Below are 21470 nucleotides of genomic sequence, written 5' to 3' on the forward strand. Positions count from 1 at the left end.
TGATTGGCTCCTGCTCTGTGCCATGACCAGACCATACACACACCTTGACCACAGGAGCGCTCTGCAAACAACTGTCACATGACTTTCCTTCTCCTCTGGACCCCTCAAGAGAAAAGGTTCTGTCATATTTATCTTTGTGTCCCCTATATCTAGTGCCTCTCCCACTGCATATGATCAATATTTGTCTCATTCCTTGAGAATCTGGAGTCTGGAGCCAAAGCCAAGGTGGGATCAGGAGGCAGAGTTGGGAGTCCCGCAGGAGGGAGGGGGCAGCGTGCTGTAGGGCAGGGCAGCGCTGAAGAATTCCACCCAGGTGCCGGTTCCCCAGCCAGCAGGGGGCAGGCAGTCCCTGATAAGACCCCCATATTTCTTATCTCATTCAGTCCTCGTGAATTGACAGAATTCCTCTCCTTGTTATTTGCAGCAAGTTTCCTCTTGGGCCCTCCCCAGCCCTTGATGGAGAAAGTCTGATGACCTGACCGCCAAGTCTTGAGTACAAAGTTAGGACGCCAGAAAGGAGAAGCCAGGCTTCTAGGACACCAGGACCGTGCTGTCAGATGCTGACTAGGAGGCGGACCCCCTGAGCAGATCATGTGGGAGAACTCAGACCTCTAGTGTGTTCACTTTTTCTTTGTAGGAGAGCCACGCAGTGCCTTCATTCAGGGAACCACAGAACTTCTTAAATGTGGCCTCATCTGGATAAATCTTCACTGCTCCAACAAAACGTTTCTTAAATGGGGTCCTCCGACTTATAATTAGACCATCATTGTGGAGGGGAGAATCTTTTTGAAACAAAAAATCCACGTTTTCAGTGGTGACCCGGGGGAAAGAATACTGTGCCCTCTATCCGTCATCTGTTTCCTCATATTCTGAGTCAGAGTCAAAAACACATTTTCCCCATTGCCTTCTGTCCCCTGCCCGAAGCCCCAGATCTTTGTTTTGCAATGTATTTCTGACCACACAACTACTGGTGGCCATGTCTGGACAAGAGCAGCCCCGTCGGCGAGAATGAATACTACCAACTGAAACAATCTCTAGTTTGCCCATTAGTCACCCCCGCCGACCAGGGTCAGAGGACGGCGGCCTGGGGAACAAATCCAGCCTGCTGCCTGTTGTTGCATAAACACGGCTTCTGTGCAGATGGCCTGTGGCTGCCTCTGCGCCATGTGGCACACTTGACGAGTAGGACAGAGACCATCTTGTCTGTCCCCATCGAAAAAGTTTCTTGACCTTTGTTCTAGAAAACCAGAAAAGGGAGAGCTAGAAATTTTTTTTTATTAACTGAAGCCATGCTTTCAGATGTTTACAACAAGGCCTGCAGCCTGAAAAGGTAAGCAGGAGTATCTCAACCTTCCATCATCCATCTTTACTCATTCGAGAGCCATATAGTGCCGATCTCTGACATCCTCCAAATTTCCAAGACGTGACCTCATTTGGCCTTCCTCCATCTTTCTTTCCTGAGTTCCTTCACTTGTTCAGGGAGCTGTCTCCTCTAACCAGGTCACTACTCCCCTGACCCCCTCTGGGTTCTGCTGGCCTTACCTGGCCGTCTTCCTGGCCATTCAGTGACCCTCAGGCTGCCCTTCCTTTGATCCCCACCATATAAAACAACCTAATGTTTTTTCCAACAGCTTCCCTTTCAGACTGTGGCAGATCCACAAGTTCTTGAAGAGGACAGCTGGGATGAAGGTCAGGACATCACTGGACCTCGCAGTCACCAACCTTGTCCTTCTCTCCCCACTTCTGTTGTCTCCATGCCAGCACTCAGGCTGTCCAACCCAACTCGTAAAAGGAAAGAAGTCTGCCTCCCCGTCCATGCCCACCGTGTGCTCACAGTTAAATAAGAAATCTCTGATGGTTAATTCTATGCATCAGAGCAGAACAGCTCCCTTCAGGAAGGACACCTGCTGTGGCTGAAGCCGCTTAGCCTCTCAGGGCAGCTGACATCTGTGTGCACTCACCCCCATCATGTCACTTGAAGGTAGAGCCTGTCCTTGAGAGTGGTCTGACTGTAGGATCTACGTCTATCCGTCCGACGTAGATCGGGAAGAGCTGGGGGACACTGGGCTTGATGCTGAGCTTTTCTACTTACAGCATAAGTAAACAGAGCATTTCAGCAGAGTGATGTCACCTCCCTGCCCCTCACCTTCTCATTCATAAAAAGGGGTAGCATTGTCTATTTCACTGGATTGCCGAAAGAGTCAATGAAAAAGTATGTAAAATGCTTACAGTGCTTGGTATGTACTGGCCACTCCATGGTACTTACTGTGACTCCAAAGTGTGTGCCACATTTAATGTTTAGGTGCTGGTGTGTATTTCAGCAAAAATCATTACCTACTCTGTGTTGGGCACTATGCTGGGCACTGGGACTGTGCTCTAATGATCAAAACCAAGATGCTTCCCAAATCCATGGAGCTCACAGATAGGCTATTTGCCTATAGGGTTGCACGTAAAATGCCCAAATGGCTGGAGGAAGATGAATTTTGGATGTGAAGATGAAACTGATGACCTAGAGCATGAAGTAAGCCAATGGATGATGCACAAGCAATGTTCACCTTTCCCCTCGTTTTAATCTGGCAATGACAGATAAGAAACAGCGTGTTTGTTCTCTACTCTCCAAAACGCATGACTAAATTCAATGGAGAAAAGAAGACAGACTTCCAAAAGTTCCATGGGAATCTAGGATGGACCCAGAATGGCACAGATGATGGGAACGAATCTGTAGAAAGCTCTACCATGAAAGACATCTGGTAAATGATTCATTAGCCTCTGATTGGTTGCCAGAAAGAGTCCGTCAGCCAAGTTCCTTAATATGAAGGCGGAAGTAGATCTAGTTACATAGATTAGGGAAAGGGAAGAGAAGAACATGTAAACCCTGGGCAAGAAAAAATGTATTTTACAAACATAAATCTATTGTAGTTTGTAATGTATTATGTATTTTGAAAATACAAAAATGTATTTTCTCCTTACTGTTCCCGAGGATACGTATTTGCCAGTTCCAGGGCTTTAAGCATGAAACTAATCAAGAATCAAAGGGCTACGCTGATCACATTTTCTGTGGCTCTTCTCAGCTCCTGCTCCCACTGAGAGGTTTTCCAAGCTGAAATCAGGAGGCAGAAATCTTGCCTGATCTAGCATGAGGCCTCTCGCTCGACGGGAGTCACCAACAAAGGCACGTGGGATAGAAAACAGAGCCAAGTCATGTGCCAGGAACCGGCTGGAGGCTCTGTAGCTGTTCCTAAGCTGGTAGAGCCCTGGGTTCCAGGCTCTCAGTCCTGCTAGGACTAGGACCGGAACCAGAAAGTGCCCAGGCACTGACATACCCTATCGGGAGAACGCATTCTAAGGATCTTACAGTTCTTTACAAATCAGTTGTTCAGATTAGTCAACACCAACTCTGTGCCCCTCACTGTGATAAGCAGAGTGAAGTACTTTGGGCCCATCAATGAAGAGCGGAGCCAAGAACCCCCAGGGAGACAGTGAATGATTCTTCATAGGACCCCAGGGGACCTGTGACAAATGTCCGATGTTGCCAAGCCTGTGGCTACATCGTGAAAGCTCCGTGCTCCGGAGCCATCTTCCCCTTCACCAGCAGGCACGACACTGTGTACAAGGCTCCGGTGCCAACCAAGCTTTTCACTTGGTGCCCTGGCTTCGGGGCAGCTGAGAGCTGCTAAAACAGGCAGCGGTTTTCCAAACACTCCAAGGCAGCGACAGGCTTTAGAAATTGCCTAGAGGCTTCTGACATGTGTTTGGCCCGTCCAGGGTGGTTCTCCGGGAAAGAGGCCAGGCTGTCGCTTAGAAGCCGGCAGAGTGCAAGCCAGACTTCCAGTGCCCAGTAATGGCATTTTCATACCAGGAATGAGGGAGGAGGGGGGAAGAGCAACTGGGGTGACGTCTTTCTCTACACTGCTCTTGCACCATGCGTGGAAATCCCTCCCGAAATGCAGGGGCTTAGTAAGAAGATTCCTGATGCTTCCCCCCCCGGAAGTAGAAGATCCTGGGCCCTAGGGTGGATTGGGTTTGAAGTTAAGGCCTGATGTGACTCAGGCGGCTAAAGATATGAGTCACTCGAGCTGCTGCAGCCTTTGGGTGATTTAATGACCTTTGTGTGAAGGTGCAGAACGGATCATGCATTTTACCCTTTTGGGTGTTTCTTAATATTTACTGGGAAATAATTTAAATATTATAATTTTGTTGAATTCTGCAAATGCATACTACAGAAGCTGTCATTATAAGTAATTTACATTATTTGAGGTTTGACAATAAGAAGATATAAATAGCATTTTTAAAAAGATTTTATTTATTTATTTGACAGAGAGAGATCACAAGAAGGCAGAGAGGCAGGCAGAGAGAGAGGGGGAAGCAGGCTCCCTGCTGAGCAGAGATCCTGCATCAGGATTCTCTTTCCCTCTGCCCCCCTCCCCAATTTCACACGCTCTCTCTTTTAAAATAAGTAAATAAATCTCTTATTTATTTTTTTTAAAGATTTTATTTATTTATTTGACAGACAGAGATCACAAGTAGGCAGAGGCAGGCAGAGAGAGAGAGGAGAAAACAGGCTCCCTGAGGAATAGAGAGCCTGATATGGGGCTCGATCCCAGGACCCTGGGATCATGACCTGAGCCGAAGGCAGAGGCTTAACCCACTGAGCCACCCAGGTGCCCTCTTTTTCCTTTTCTTTAAGGTAATGACCTTCATGAGGCCAGGGTTTAGATTTATAGTGGGGAGAGGAAACATAACTTGATGAAAATATTGATAATTAAAATTTCTGCAACCAATATGAATTTGTGTTACCATCAAATGTCTTGTATTTTGATATTTTTACTTACCCTTATATTATGAATATATGTAATATTATTAAATATTCTTTAAGAAGCTGAGCTTAATGGCCATAAGCCAGTACTGTTCCATAAAAATTCCTATGAGAATAGGGATGTTCTCTACCTACGGTATCCCGTGTGGCAACCACTAGCCACAGGTGGCTATTAGCACTCCAAATGAGACTAATGCTGTTGAAGAACTGACATTTTAAAAATCCTATTTAATTTAATTTTATTTATTTTTTTAAAGATTTTATTTATTTGACAGAGAGAGATCACAAGTAGGCATAGAGGCAGGCAGAGAGAGAGGAGGAAGCAGGCTCCCTGCCGAGCAGAGAGCCCGATGTGGGACTCGATCCCAGGACTCTGAGATCATGACCTGAGCCGAAGGCAGCGGCTTAACCCACTGAGCCACCCAGGTGCCCCTAAAAATCCTATTTAATTTTAATACATTTAAATTTAAGTAGCCCTGTGTGACTAGTGCTTACTGTATTGGATAGTGCAACTGAAAAACAGTGACTCACTCTGCCACCAGTGAGAGAGTTGAAGTTATCTTCTTTTTCACTAATTAGAAACAGCATTGGGATAACTGTCTTCATGTAGAAATCTTTGACCACATGTCAATCATTTTCTTATATTAGATTCTTAGAAGCAGGATTACTGGGGCAAGGACTGCTAACTAATTTGTGCCTTTTACAGATATTAAAACCACGTTTTCTAGAAGGCTATACCAATTTATTAACATGTAAAACTGTTACCAGAGTATGAATTCCATATGGATTAAGAAGTGAAATGTAATCAATGAACCACACCCCAAAATAAGTATGAAAATATGCCTATTTAATTAATTTTGAAGTAGGGAAAGACTTTTTAAATCTAAAAACCATGAAAAGGAATTTTAAAGGGGGAAAAAAAATCAATAACTGTAGCTATATAAAAACATTAAAACTTTTAAGTAAAAACAGAGTAAAGTGAACAGAAGGCTGGAAAATTTATGCAGCCAAGGGTTTATCTTTAATAGATAAAGAGCTATTCCAGATCAGTTAATAGTAATCTTGTGTAAGAAATGGGCAAATAATATGAAATAATTTACAAAAAGGAAATAAGAGTCAATAAGATTATGAAAGAGTCAAATGTACTAGTAACTAAAAAATGCAAGTTAAAAAATACTATTAAAGTGCCTCTGCTTTAGGCTCAGGTCATGGTCTCAGGGTCCTGGGATCGAGTCCCACATCGGGCTCTCTGCTCGGCAGGGAGCCTGCTTCCTCCTCTCTCTCTCTCTGCCTGCCTTTCTGCCTACTTGTGATCTCTGTCAAATGAATAAATAAATTCTTTTAAAAAGAAAGGAAAAAGAAAAAGAAAAAAAAAAGAAAATATGAGGATTTATAGGTGCGTAGACATTTCATGACACAGCCAGAGAACCTAGCCTGTAGCACCTACTCAGTAACTGCTAATTGATTCAAAATCCAAATGGGAATGACCATGCTGGCTCAGATGCAAGACCTAATTAACACTACGTCTGTGGCCAGCATGTCTCCAAAGAAGCCATGATTCTCCTGTCAGCATGTTATCCAGCAAACAGAGTCACAAAAACTACTTGCAGTCCCTAAAGCAAAGAATTTTCAGAATATTCAGCAAACAGGACAAGGCTGTGATGCCTCTCAAACATGAACAGAAAATCAACCACCACAAAAGAATGTTTCACATATGTGTGATTAATCACTTTGGGAAACATTGTCCATAATGAAAACCTCCAGGTAATTTGTACCCAACCTTCCCACTGTGAATAACTTTAAAAGCAATATACAAAATGTGTATTTTTCTTAAATCTTGAGAGTATCAAAATAGTGCGAAAAAATATCTGGGAAAAGATGAAAATTTAAAGAGGCAGGCTTGACTTTGGGATCACTTTTATCAAAGATGTTTATCAAGGCCAAGGTAGCATCTGAGAAGCTGGGCAACACTTGAGTAGCTGAGGGCGTCAAAAGTCAAAGTCCGGAGCCCACCAGGGAGGGTGCTCTGTGAACCTCTACATCTTGTGCTCTACAGAAATAAACCAGTCTTGAAAAGACTGAAATCCAGCTTTGAGCCAGCTGGGCTGCCCAGAAAAATCTCAAGCCCTGAAAATGGACTAAAATGATCCCTGATTAGGCACCTGGGTGGCTCAGTTGGTTAAATGGCTGATTCTTGATTTCAGCTCAGGCAGTAATCTAGCGTCATTGGATCAAGCCTTGCATCAGGCTCTACACTTAGCGATTAGTCTGCATCAGGATTCTCTTTCCCTCTGCCCCCCTCCCCAATTGCACATGCTCTCTCTTTTAAAATAAGTAAATAAATGTTTTATTTATTTTTTTAAGGATTTTATTTATTTATTCGACAGACAGAGATCACAAGTAGGCAGAGGCAGGCAGAGAGAGAGAGGAGGAAGCAGGCTCCCTGAGGAATAGAGAGCCTGATATGGGGCTCGATCCCGGGACCCTGAGATCAGGACCTGAGCCAAAGGCAGAGGCTTTAATCCACTGAGCCACCCAGGCACCCCAGTAAATAAACCTTTAAAAAAATGACCCCAGATTGTAATCTCCCTGGTACCTGACAGAAACACCCCAAACTTTCTTTAGCAGAAAAGTTCATCACCATAGGCCTTCAATTATTTCTACAAACAAATGCTTGACTATAATGTTCATCATGCAATCAAAAATGACCAGTCACACAAGGAGAGAATTAAAAACAATAAAAACAGATCCAAAGGCTCAAGTTTGGAAAGATCAGATACATATTTTATTTATTTAAATTTTAAAATAACCCTTTTATTTTTTAAATTAATTTTATTTTTTCAGTGTTCCAAGATTCATGGTTTATGCACCACACCCAGTGCTCTGTGCAATACATGCCCTCCTTAATACCCACTTTAAAATAACTATGTTTATGATGCTTGAGAAAATAAAAAGTGTATTGCAAACTATGTCGTAACTGAAGCTTCTAAAAAGTGACAGCAGATTTGAAAAGAACAAAATGGAAATTTTAGAACTTAAAAATGCAATAACTGAAAGAACTCAGTGGATGAGTTTGAGAGCAGACTGAACGTATCTGAAAAGATAATTTGTGAACTGTAAGATAGGTTTGGAATGAAGTACGGAAAGGCAAAATTTGGAATTAATAGAAGAGAGCAAGGGAAACAGGATACAGAGGAAGTTTTCCAACACTGGAATCTCATAAGGAAAAGTGAGCCAAAGTGATTTCAGAAATAATGGCTGAGGATTTTCCCATGAATCCATAAATTCATGAAGTCCTAGGAACCTCAGGCAGAAAAAAAAAAAAAAATAAGACATCCACATCTGAGACCATCATATTAAAACTACAGAAAACTTAAGAAGAAAATCTTAAAAGCAGCCAACAATAAAAGATTACCTTTAGAGGAACAACAGTTAATATAATTACTGACTTATCAACAGCAACAATGGAAACCCGGAGACAAAGGGATCTATCTTCAAAGGAAAGAAAAAATACTATCAATGAAAAATTCTATTCCCAGTAAAAATATCCTGCAAGAATGAGAAAGAAATAGGGGCGCCTGGGTGGCTCAGTGGGTTAAGCCACTGCCTTCGGCTCGGGTCATGATCCCAGGGTCCTGGGATCGAGTCCCGCATCGGGCTCTCTGCTCAGCAGGGAGCCTGCTTCCTCCTCTCTCTCTCTGCCTGCTTCTCTGCCTACTTGTGATCTCTCTCTGTCAAATAAATAAATAAATTCTTAAAAAAAAAAAAAGAATGAGAAAGAAATAAAGCATCTTTAGACAAACAGAAACTAAAAGAATTCTTTACTAGCAGATCCACATCTAGGAAGATACCGAAGGGTATTCTTTAGGCAAAAGAAAAGTAATCCCAGATGGAAGGTCCGAGATGCAAGAAGAAAGGAAAGGAACCAAAGTGGAGAAGTCAGCAGGAAGGATTCTGTACAAGGACGTGCTGTGGAAGAGGTACATGGATTTGGCTGACAGGGCGAAGATATCTTGCCCCAATACAAGTCAGAAAACATATCTGGCAATCTTCTGAAAGAAAATAGTTAAATCCTATTTTTGCACAGAATATATTTTTTACTATTTTGGGGCAGAGGAAAATAAGATGCCATGAAGAAAAAAATCAACAGATTCTACATGATCTTTTCAATGCAAATGGCCAAAGCTACTTACAAAGTAGTAGCTGAGAAAATATTTACAATAGTTTATAGCTAAGATCAGGTTTAACTACATGTGGAATGTGATGTAGGGGTGGAAAGACATAGGGTAGAGGGTTCTTTTGAGGTATGGGGTATTATTAAAGTACATACTTATTAGTAATTGATAAAAATAGATAATTAAGAAAGAAAAGCAAGAGAACTAAGTGTTTGATGAATACAGAGTTATAATTTGGTCTGACAGTCAATAGCTTTTTCTGTTTTGTGTTATGTGAGATGAAACTATATTAAAAAAGCAAAGTTGTGATATTTATGATACCAGAGTAAGATAAGGAATAGCTCTTTCCAGTGGCTTGCTAAAAAAGTTTTAATAGGGGTACCTGGATGGCTCAGTCAGTTAAGTGTCTGTCTTCAGCTCAGGTCATGATCTTGGGGTCCCGGGATTGTGTCCCACATTGGACTCTGTTCAGCGGTGATTCTGTTTCTCCCTCTCCCTCTTACCTCTTAACCTCTCTCTCTCTCTCTTTCTCACTTGCACTCTCACTCTCTTTAATATATAAATAAAATCTTTTTAAAATTTTTAATACTTGTATTTTCAGTATAGACTATATTTCAATATTTCAGCATAGACTATATATCCCCTAATGTTCCTCCTATCCCTAGAATTTTAACATTTATCCTAAATGCAGCAAGAATATCCTGAATTATTGAGATAGAAGTTCTCTGTCCTAAGGGTAGACCAACAGGGCTGTCAATGACTCTGTTCCATTGATCTGAAAGGTCATCATTACAGAACAGAATTATTCCATCAACAGTAGTGCTGCTGACTGTCCCTCTCAGTGTATTCCTGCCTCACATTATCTACTCTGCCAGCTCCCTTTATTTCCAAGGGCTCCTATAGCATTCCCCTCTGCTCTCGTAAAACCACCATCCTGAAATGATAGCTTATGTCAATGGCTGAACTGGATTATCCGCTCTGGAAGGTTCTGTGTAAGCAGAACAGCTGGGTGGTAAAGCGGACATTTGGCATCAACTGAATTTTATTCCCATGGTGCATCATGGTTCCAGACAAAAGTGAGAAAGCACAAAATTGATAGTTGGCCTTCACTCACCTGCCGGAGTTTGGTTCCTACCATAGAGGCACTGCTGTCGAGCACAAATACCACATTCTTGGGCAAAGGGGGTAGGTCTCTGGGGGCAAAGTAGTGCACAAAGTAGCCATTTAGAACCTGGTGGAGGGAAGAGAAAGTAAAAATGGTAGTGCCTGGAATAGGCAGAAAAACTACCCAAGATGGACAGTCTGTACAACTTCCACAATTCAGAGCACGAAGCACATGAAACAGATTTCATAAAGATAAAGTCATCCCTTTAAAATCTATCGCCTATGCTGACTAATTCGATTTTAATTATCCACCCGCTATGGCCCTTGTCACTTGGAATTCCTGCTTCCTTCAATATGTGGTTTTAACAAGTTGAGATGTCAAAGCCGTCTACATTCTGGGTGCATGCTAATGCATTTTAATATTCCCACCCTGTCTCTGGAGCAATAAAACCTAAAGGGAAATGAGCCATGGACCAGGCTTTCTTAATTAAAATTGAAGATGAACTAAAACTCTAACTTCCATCTAAAACACCGCAGGGAAAATTACATTACAGATTTCATTTGCTCTCCAGATTACTGAAGCAGGAAATAGGAAGGGAACACCCTAGTCCCCTTGGAGACATATTTTAAGTTAAAATAAATTTCTAGGAACCAGAATGTTCTCCCTCCCTAAGATAAGAACTGGAATCCCTCATTCTGAGTCTAACTAAAAGTATCAAGCAACTGACACAAAGTGGCAAAACAAGCCCATTACCTGGATGTCCCCAATGCTCTGCTCCCTGTTGACGTCGTATCTAATGATGAAATCTCCCAAAACGCCATTCTGAGCAATCCGGGCTTGCTGGACCACACTAGGCTTAAAAGTCACTTTGGCAAAAGTGTCATTTCGGTTGATAACAGTAGAAGGAGGTGGCCCAGAATCATCTGCAAGCAAGATATAAACAGAATTCATATCGATATTTTCTGGAAAAGAAGCAGGGATGTTTTGCATGGACATGGGGCTAGACTTGACTTTACTGCAGGTTTATACGCCGTATGAACTTCACAGACTTCACACTGATAGTACATCCCAACACATGAGATGTTACAGATTTCACCTTTATACCTTCTTTTTCACCGTTCATGTAACCTTTTTAAACACACAGAAGTAGAGAGAATAGTAAAATGAACCCCCATGTGCATTTCACTCAACTGAACGATTATCAACCTCTTACAATCTTCTGTATCTGTTTTTTTTTTATCCCCTCATGGTATCATGCTAGAGTGTTTGAGAACAAATCCCTGACCTCGTATTTCATCCATAGATACTTCGGTAGGTATCTCCAACTGTAAGAACTTTTTTCCACATAAGCACAAAACCATCATCACAAGTTACAAAACCAAGGCTCGGTGCCATCTTATCCCCGAATATACTGAGTCTGCATTGAAATTCCCCCAGTTCTTTCGAATGTGTCTCAATATGACTGATTCCTTCAAATCCAGATCAAAAAAGACCACACAGCACAGCAGGTTTATGTTTCTTAAATCTCTTTTAATCTACAGGTGTTTCTTCTAATGTTACATAAACATGTTGTAAAACTCTGGTTATTTGTCCTATGGAATTTCTTACATGCTGCATTTTTTTTTTTTACTGTTTTGTCTTATCTTTTAACTTGCTCCTCAATTCCCCTGGTTTCCATCCTTGGCTCAAACTGTAACATCTGGGGGAACTAGAAAAAAATAGCGATATCCAGGCAAGAGCTCATTTAATTGGTCTGGGGGAGAACCTGGGCATCAAAGCTTTAAAAATCCCCCATGTGAGTCTAATGTGCAGTCGATGTTGGGAAACACATCTCCATCTCTACTTCCCTGTGTTCTGGTAGGAAAGTTAGACGCTTGCTTAGACACAGGTCCATACCACTGACAAGAACACTTCACAGGTGATGAATGATGCTGACTGCTTACCACTTTTCCACGTCAGAAGCACACAGTGTCTACCTGTCTGTTTCAGCTATACTAAAAAAAAAGATGGCGGGCTCCCATGTTGTCAATCCGATCACCCATTATAAAGCTCCTCATCCATCTTTCACTTCATTGTTTCACCAGACACCGATGATGTTTGTGTGGATCTACTAATTCATTAGAGTTGGGAAAGTACGGTGTCTAATTCTTGTCACCCCTTTCCTGTGGGAATCTTCCAGAAGAAACACCTCCCACCACCAAGCATTTGGTTGCCCCAGCATCCTGTTTGTCCAGAAAGGTTATGGCTCTTTAAACAAACAAACAAATAAACTGCTCCCAAAGTTTCTCCCAGCATAAATCCTCAAATGCAAATTAGAATTACAGAAAGATAAATCCATAAATGGATTTTACATGACTTAAGAAAAACTAATGGGATGAAAGATTCAGTGCAGCATAGCCCATGTTTTACTCCTGACCTTCATTTCCTGTTAGAATAGAGACTACTACTACATACCTCACAGACTACCCACCTTTACAAATCTAAATACCACCATGTCTACATACTCAACAACAGAAATTCAAATTCAAATTTAGCTCTGCATGCACCAAGAGGAATATAAAAATAGAATGGAGGATACATAAATATCAGTATATGTGGAAACTTTATCCAGATACTGAATCAAAGCCAGGCTTAAAACTGCTGCAAAGCATCTGATCATTTTTTAAAATCTCTTCAAGTTGACACCATACAAAGAGTGAGCTGACCAACAATCTTCCATACCTAATTAGCAAAATAAAATAGGAAACAAGGCATAATTTGCCTGTGGTAATTTGTACGTAAGAATAAACTTTATCTCGCTAAGGGTTTATTAGACATTAAAATCAAAGGAAGTTTAAACATTTCCTTCAACAGAACAGACAATTATTTTTCAAAGACAATTTAGGTGTAACCTTAACAGGAACCACAGGGCAGAGCTGATTCTATTATTTTCACCCATGGAGGGCAGAGGTTTCAGGAGTGAAGAGAAAGCCAGCAATTAGGAAATCTTATTTTTACTGAAGACAGTTGTATGAAAGATAACATGCTTCCAACAGATCTGCCCATCTGAAGAAGGAGCTGGAAAATCTCAATGGCACAGTGACGAATGCCACCCTCCAGCTCACCAGCATGGTCAACTGCGCCGAAGAACCACTACAGAGAGGAATGGTGAAAGGCTGAAAATGGAAAAGTCTTTGAAATAGAAGGACCATGTGTGCTCTTCAGGGTCAACCTCTCCTTGGTGATTACTGACATGGCTGAGAACTTGGAATCATGAATGAACAGAAGGACTTAAGTTCAATACTGTCTCAACCACTCGTTACCTGTGAGACTTTGGGCAAGTTATCAAGCTTTGGTTATCTCATCTGCAAAATGGGCTAATGGTCTACCAAACTCGTGCTATTGAAAAGACTAAGTGATGTCATGGACCAAAGTCCTTCCTTAGCCCCACACCTTTATCCCCACCTTTATCCCTAGATACACTGTGCCTTTTTAAATACATACACGTGTATTCAAAGCTTAAATATAAGTTAGACACAGGAAGTGATTAACAATCCTAATAATAAAATACAATGATCAGAACATACTGCAGTAGGAGTCACATGAATGTGGTCTCTCTCTCTCTCAAACCATCTTCCTGTGCGTCCTCACCCTTCTTGGGATAAATGGCTCCGTGCCGGATGAAGCGAGTTAAGGGAGGTAGGCACTAATGTGAAGCTACAACTGCCTTCAGAGCAGGCAACATCTGCTTCCAGGACTGTGGGTGACCGGGGATAATGGTGACTGAGGGACATGAGACCATATAGGTAAGGGGGAATGACTGTACTTAGGCCATTCTGATTCATGCCAGTGGATGTTCCTATAAACCTTGAAAATATACAAAATAGTAAAAGGGCCAGGGAATCAAATATAAGACAATACAACGGATTGAAATTGGGATACTATGTACAGTGAAAAGGAAAGAATTCCTCCTATTTATACGGCGTCTCGCAGTCATTTTGAGCGGGCACATAGATACAGAAGAGAATACTCTCTATGCTTCCATTTACATACAGCTCACGAGCAAGCACGACTGGTCCATGGGACGCAGAATAATGGTGAAGAATGGTAGCCACCGCTAGCGGGGTGAGTACCTACTGGGAAACAGTATGGGAGTCCTTTGGGTTTGTGAAAATACTCTTTATCTTGGCCTGGAATTAGTTGTCTGGGTGTACACACAGGTGAAATTTCATCAAGCTGTAAAAATGAGATTTATACACTTTATTCACATGTACCCCAATTTTTTAAAAAATCTAAACTTGCTGGGATCTGGATGGAGAACAGAGTGAGCAGGCATCCCCTAGCATGTAATGGACATTATTTGCCAGAGAGCCTATCTATTCTTTTCCTTACGATTAGTCTCTTAGTGTGGGCATTTATATGGGGATTAGGTGTATTCAGAGTAATTCTAGCTGGCAGAATTAGGACCGGGGTAAGGTTACTGGGAAGCACTCTTTGTTCAGCCTCAGTAAGCTCTAGGAAAGATGTCCTATGGGCACAGGTGGCAGTCACAACCGATTTCACTGGTAGTGTTCACGCAAACTCTGGATGCTTCGATCACCTGTGGGGGTGGAGCAGAGCACCCTTGTGCCATGGTCTGGGACCTGCATCCCAGATGTCCTGTGGTCACATGCAACAGCAGCATCTGCAAACTTGCTAGAAACACAAATTCTTGGGCCCACTCACAAACTCTGGAAGGGGGGACCCAGAAAGCTATATTTTAATAAGTCTTGCATAGCACTAGGTTATCTCCAACTTTCAAAGTCTACCTTAGATTGACCCTCTTCATACTGTCGGCATGTACCTACTCTTCCTTGTTCCAGATCTCTCTCATTGAAATGCTCTTTACGACGCCCCTGAATTAATACCATTCATGGTTGAGTGAAAGCACCGAGGATTAAAAAGTATAATTTCTCTCTTCATAATTCATTTGACTGGGCTCTTTGATATAAGCCATGAGAAAGATAGTGTATTATTATTTTGGTTTCCTGTTGACCTCTGATGTTTGCTAGTTCATGATGAAAATTCATGAGACTCCTCTAAATGGACTTATTTTCTATGCCCAAAGAGTGGGTTGATTCCCACTTTGGTTAAACAGCAAGAAGCCTAACTCCTGGGCTCACTTCCACCCATTAAGTATCAGACTGTCAATGTGACCCAATGAATTTCCCACTGACTATTAAAAAAAAAAAAAAAAGTGCTGGGAAAAATTCCAGAGCAATAACTCTAGAAAATAAAATCCTCTTTTTGCTAGAGAAGGGAAAAAAACCTTTTCATCTACGAGGTTAATCTAGGCTGCCCCAGAGTTGCTGACCAACATCCCAAACCAGAATAATACTGTTTAGTTTTTCCTTATGTGAGTCGTGGCTCCTACAGCTGACAGCCACAAAACAGCTCATGGGCACAATGGACTTGATTCGCAGGCCCTCCACTGTCCCGGCATGGGTTCTGAACACAATGAAGAGGGCAAGCGAAGAGGCTGGGAGCAGACCAAAGAGTGAGACTGACCTACTTTTCTAATGAGAGCACACATGTCTCTTCCTGCTCTTGGCTTTCTCTTGTCCCTGCCCGCTTGGTTAGGGAAAAAAGTGCAGTGCCGTGATTGCTCTGAATTGGAGGCGCGAATCTCATGTTATCTCCCCGTTTTGATGCAAACATCCACGCTCTTGTTCAAAATGACCTTCTGCGGTCCACCAGGGCCTCAAGTGCGTCCTTGGGAAGGTTCGCTAACCGCTCCTTCTCCACCCGCTCTTCCCTGCTCCTCAGGTCACCAGCATCCTCCGGATACACTCTCCCTGTCTAGAATCCGGTATTCTTGAACAAGAAGATACAAACTATTTTAGAAGGTGCATAATACCAAAGAAAGTGGGCTCTAAGATTTGGCAGACTCAAAATGACTAACTTAGTATCTCTGAGCCTCTATTCCACATCCATTCAAGTGGAGTAAATCCACGTCAGAGAATCACTGTCTGAGTGAAGTGAGATCACATACATAAGGCATTGAACATGGTAGGGGCACGTGGAAAGTGCTCAAGACTTATAACCCCCCCTCTGTTCCTTCTGAAGGAGCTTCTTATTCTCTTTGTCTTGGATGAAGCGCAACTCATGAGGGAAAAAAACACTCTCTGATAACATACAGTTTACATTTTTGCCCTAACAGTTTTCTCCATACAACTGAGAGCTTAGTGAAAACAAAATAATCATTATTTGGAGGAAAAAAGGATAAATCATAATAAACATTCATAACAGGGAGTTCAAGAATATTTATAGCAAGAACAATCTTTTTATTTTTTTTAAAGCATCATGGAGTTGGTAGCTTCCCAAGAGGCCCCTGAAATTATATACAGAATTTCACATAAAAGTATACATATGTGTATTTTTCCTGGACAGAGGGCCCATGGCTTTCCTTAGAAAGGAGTCTACATAAGGTTACGAAGCATGCACACAAATGCTATTAAATATTCTTCCCACTGATTCTGTCTCGTAATGACAAAGTTCTTCATGTATTTTAGAGAACATGTAGGTCCTTAGTTTTTTCCCGGAACATGGGTGTTATTCACAAATAAACATTCTTCTCCTAGACAACCACATGGGGATAAAAGGAAGTCAATTGCTATGTAACGTGTCTAAAGGTGAAAAGATTTAGAAGCAAAGAACCACAGTCAAGGGCATCATCTGGAAGCTATGCCCTTTGGGGTCAACCGACTCCTTCCTGTCTCCTTCCTGTGGACCCTGGGTTTGCCGACCGTCAGAGGAAGGAGGCCAACACCTGGTGCTTTTACAAAAGGGTTTCCAAACAAACTCTGCCTTCTCATTTCCCTTGGAAAATGGTCTAAACTGTCCACGTTTGTTTATGTAACCTGCTCGCCTGGACCCCAGTGGGGAGATTTCTTCAATATGGGACAGTCAAAAGTATTGTGAATAACGGGGCAACTACCCTTTGAGGGTAGCAATACGGACAAAATCCTGCTGCTCCCCCTGCTTATGTGCTCTCTCTCTCTCTCTCTCAAATAAATAAATAAAATCTTTAAAGAGAGAGAGAATAAATCTTAAAATTTCTCATCACAACAGAAAAAACTCCATAACTGTGTGGTGATGAATGTTAACTAGATATAGTACAGTGATCATTCTATAGCATATTTAAATATAGAATCATCACTCTGTACAACTGAAACTAAGATAATGCTGTGCATGAATCACATGTCAATAAAAAATGTATACTGGCGAGGTCTCAGGGGAAAACGTGGTAAATTTGGGCAATAAAGATGAGAAGGAATTCGGTTAAATACCTTCATAAGCCCCCGGGTATCCTTTTCTTATGGGAAAGGTGTTTTATCCCCTAGATAATAGGTGTTTGAAATCTTTTTGGAAAAGAGCATCATATAGATAGGATGGCAACAACTTAGCAGAGAATACTAATGCAGAGTGACCGCTGAAAGGGTTCCGATTCAACTCTGTCACTTTATAAAGTAGTACTTGTCCAAATTTCTTAGAAAGTTTGCCTTCTTCACTAGTTACTCACTGCTCTTTCTTACCAAAATACTACCTTCCTAAGCCTCAGCTTTCCCTGTGTGACTGACGTTCCAGAGAAACTACCCACAAACCAAGTCAACTCTCACACATTCTACACACAGTTACGCCCTAAAAGCATGTGCTATATCCCTTCCTGGTATCATTTTGAGTCCACAGAAAACTTTAAATACTACCTCTTTAAGTATCTGAGACTGAACCAAAGGGAAACCTACCAAAAATGGTGCCAGAGCAGCAGAGGAGTCTAAGATCAAGAGATTTCTGTTACATGCCTCCACACTGGCCACCTACACAAAGTTGGAACATGGCTCAGTCACTGGGAAAATCTTCACAGCATTTCACAGATTCAACCAGACAGAGGATTTTCCTTTATCATTCAAAACTGCCAACTCTACATACCCATCAGGATGACTACTATCAATAAGAGAGAAAATAACTAGTGTTGGAGAGGATGTGGGAAAACTGGAGCTCTTGGGCCCTGTGAGTGGGATTGTAAAATGGCACAGCAGTACGGAAGACAGTATGGAGGTTCCTCCACAAATTAAAAACAGAACTAACAGATGATACAGTAATTCCACTTTGGGGTAACTGCCCAATAAAATTGAAATCAGGATCTCAAAGATCATGTACACCAAGTTTATTATAAGCAGCACTATTCACAGTAGCAAAGAGTGGAAGAAACTCAAGTGTCCTTCAAGGAACGTGGTCTATGCATACAACAGACTATTTTTCAGCCATGGAAAGGAAGGAAGTTCAGCCACAATATGGCTGACCCTGGGGGGCATTACCCTAAGTGAAATAAGCCAGTCACAAAAAGACAAATACTGTGTGATTCCACTTACATGAGGTACCTAGAGTAGTCAAACTCACCGAGACAGGAAGGGAATTGGTAGTTATGAGGGGCTGAGGGGTGGGGTGGGGGTGAATGGTAACAGGGAGCTGTTATTGAATGAATACAGAATTTCAGTTTAGAAAGTTGAAAAAGTTCTGGAGATTGGTTGCCCAACAATGAAAATAAACTCAGCACTATTCAGCTGTACTTAGAGCTGGTTAATTAAGATGGTTAAGTTAATGTTATGTGCTTTTTACCACAATTAGACTTCTTTAATTCTTAAGAATTGCTGACTAGAAGTTCTCCAAGGGAGTGACAATGTCTTAGACACTATTAGGTTCCAGGCATCTAGCACAGCTGCGAGGAATGTGGAGAGAACTCAAGACAAGTTTGTTGAACGGTTAGCATGGAGATGACTCAACACATTGGCCCAAAGTTGGGCATATGAAGGGGGGAGCCTTTCAAGAGAATCCATCTTGAGAGTGTTTTGGTGGCCATGGCAGGTGCTCTCAGTAACCAATGTCACAGGCCATGGGCACATCTCTGGGTTCAGCCACAGCTATGGTGGACAGTGCCACATGCCCGACAAAAATCCACCTCATACACCAAACAGGCAACAGGAAAAGGGAAGAGACAAAGTGCAGTCTCCCCAAGAAGAGTGGGTTGCTCACCAACGTCAAGTTCAAGAGAGAAGGCCACCCTCCTGGGTCTCTCGGAGCCATCCTGCTCACAGCTGGTCCTGACTAAACTACAACCCAAGTCAGAACGAACAACATGGTTCTCATATCAGCATTAAAAACAAAACAAAACAAAACCAACTATGGAGCCAAATTATTCATACCTGAATAATTTCTGCACTGAACAATGCTGGAAACCCTCACATAACAACCAGATTATTATTTCCTGGCAAATGCACAGAGGCCAAACAGGGCCATTCCCTTCCAGCTACAGAGTGGAGACTGGATCTAGGGGAAGAATACAGAGCAGCAGGGAGCTCGGACCAGGGGTGAACCATCAGTCACAATGCAGTCCTTCAATAGAAGCTGCCAGATTCAGCAAATTAAAACACAGGATGCCCAGTTAAATCTGAATTTCAGATAAACAACAAAAGATTATTTTTAGTGTTAATACGTCCCAGAGATTGCACAGGATATAACTGTCTATCTGAAATTCAAGCTTAACTGAGCATCCTATATTTTATCTGGTAACTCAGGAAAAGGAGATCTATGTATTTGTACCCAGTCTTCTGGAAACAAATTCTGCCTCTTAATCCCCCCTTCACAACAAAATAAGAGCTATACCCAAGATCTGGCAAAATTAACCAACTTACACCAGAGAAGTGTTGAAAACCTAGTTGCATTCTTTTATTTTTTCAAGTCCTTTGCCCATGTCTTAATTGGACTGTTTATCTTTTCTTGATTGAGTTGTAAGAATTCTTTATATATTCTGGACACCAGATGCTTTGACATAGGATTTGCAAATATTTTCCCCATTCTGTAGGTTGTCTTTTTAGAATGTATTTTAAGAGCACAAACTGATTCTGTTTAGCTGTCTTCAGTGTTCTTTAGTATGGGACCCCCTCAAAGATGAACCAGATACTGGGAGAAAATGAAGACAGTTATGATGGTCTCCTAGCCCCTGAAAGTAAAATTTCCTTTTAATGTCAGATTAGGGTGATTTCACATGAGTCCATTGGTTTTGACAAAGATGAGGAGTTGAGATCATTTAGGAACTCCAGCTGGGAAACTTGGAAACAGAGTGAGCAGCCCAGGACTAGAGTTTTAGGGAATGAAGAGGTAGGAATGGAGTCAAGTAACACTTGAAAACAAGAAGACAATCCTCTGGTTTCCATCCCTGGGGACTCTAATTTAACTGGCATAGCTAATAGATCTCCAAAAGCTCCCCGGTTGATCGTAACATGCACTGATGATCAGGACCCTCTGAGCCAAAGGAGCTACGTCCAACTGGCACGTAAAGGTGGACAGTAAGCCAGGCTCCGAAAGGTAGGAGCCTCTGCTCTCACTGTGGTCTGGGGAAAAGTGGGGAAGAGCAGGAGAGGTCCAGAAAGCCATGGTGGGAATCAAGGGAAAGAGAGAAGCTTTTCTGACCCCCAAAATGCCCTGAATGATTGTATTTATCTTTTCCAAGAGAAGATGGGATACCTTATTTAAGGAGCTCAAGACTATACTAGAAAGACTGCGCCAACCCCACGGGGATGGCCTGTTGGCACTTTTCCATTTCACATTCCATCTATGTTGATGAACAGAAGAAGCTGCATACGGGAAGAGGTTATTTTCCACCAACTGTGTGAGTAATTCTATGTTGGCCTGTATCCAATAGTAAAAACATGTAGGTAGAAAAGAAGAATGATACACATTTAACAAGGATCGAAAGTATTCCGTAGGTTCAGATATTGACATAGTTATGAATGCCCCTAAAGTCTGCTAGAAAGTTCAAAGTAAGGGTTCCTAACCTTTGTAGGGCATCAGAATCACCTGGGGTGCTTTAAAAAATACAGCTCTCTGAAGAGACACAGCACATGGATTAGTCGCTGCCTGGGGCTGGGGTGGGTACAGGGAGCAACTGCAGAGATACAAGGATCTTTTGGGGTGATAGAAACGTTCTAAAACTGGATTGTGGTGATGGTTGCACAACTCTGCAAATTGACTAAAAATCAATGAATTATACACTTAAAACAAACAAATTTTATCCTGTATAAACTAAACCTCAATAAAACTACTTTGAAAACTGAAGAATATAAAGGGGAAACTATGAAAGCCATAGAACCATACCTATTTAGTGGGAGAGAAATATGCAGCATTATTCTTTAGCTTTACAACTACATGAACATGTCAAAAGCACTCATATATTTTTTGGTTTCTCGTATAAATTTGTAAGAGTATCACACCCAAAAATATAGCTTCCTAGGCCTTACCTTGAGAAATTCCCATTCATGTGTTTGAGGTGGGACTCAGGCATCTGTATCTTTTCTTA

General features: G+C 41.9%; 1 protein-coding gene across 1 annotated transcript in view; it reads right to left on the bottom strand.

Annotated features, from left to right (window-relative positions):
- The window catches only part of ITIH5 (inter-alpha-trypsin inhibitor heavy chain 5), a 72710-nt gene that overhangs the window by 21603 nt on the left and 29637 nt on the right, over positions 1-21470 (bottom strand). The window contains exons 6-7 of the mRNA XM_059404055.1: positions 10850-11019; positions 10106-10222 (exon numbers count right to left, since the gene is read on the bottom strand). Coding sequence (XP_059260038.1) covers positions 10106-10222; positions 10850-11019 — 287 coding nt within the window. The remainder of the gene's footprint in view (positions 1-10105; positions 10223-10849; positions 11020-21470) is intronic.

The sequence above is a fragment of the Mustela nigripes genome, chromosome 6 (assembly GCF_022355385.1).
Source record: "Mustela nigripes isolate SB6536 chromosome 6, MUSNIG.SB6536, whole genome shotgun sequence".
NCBI lineage: Eukaryota > Metazoa > Chordata > Mammalia > Carnivora > Mustelidae > Mustela > Mustela nigripes.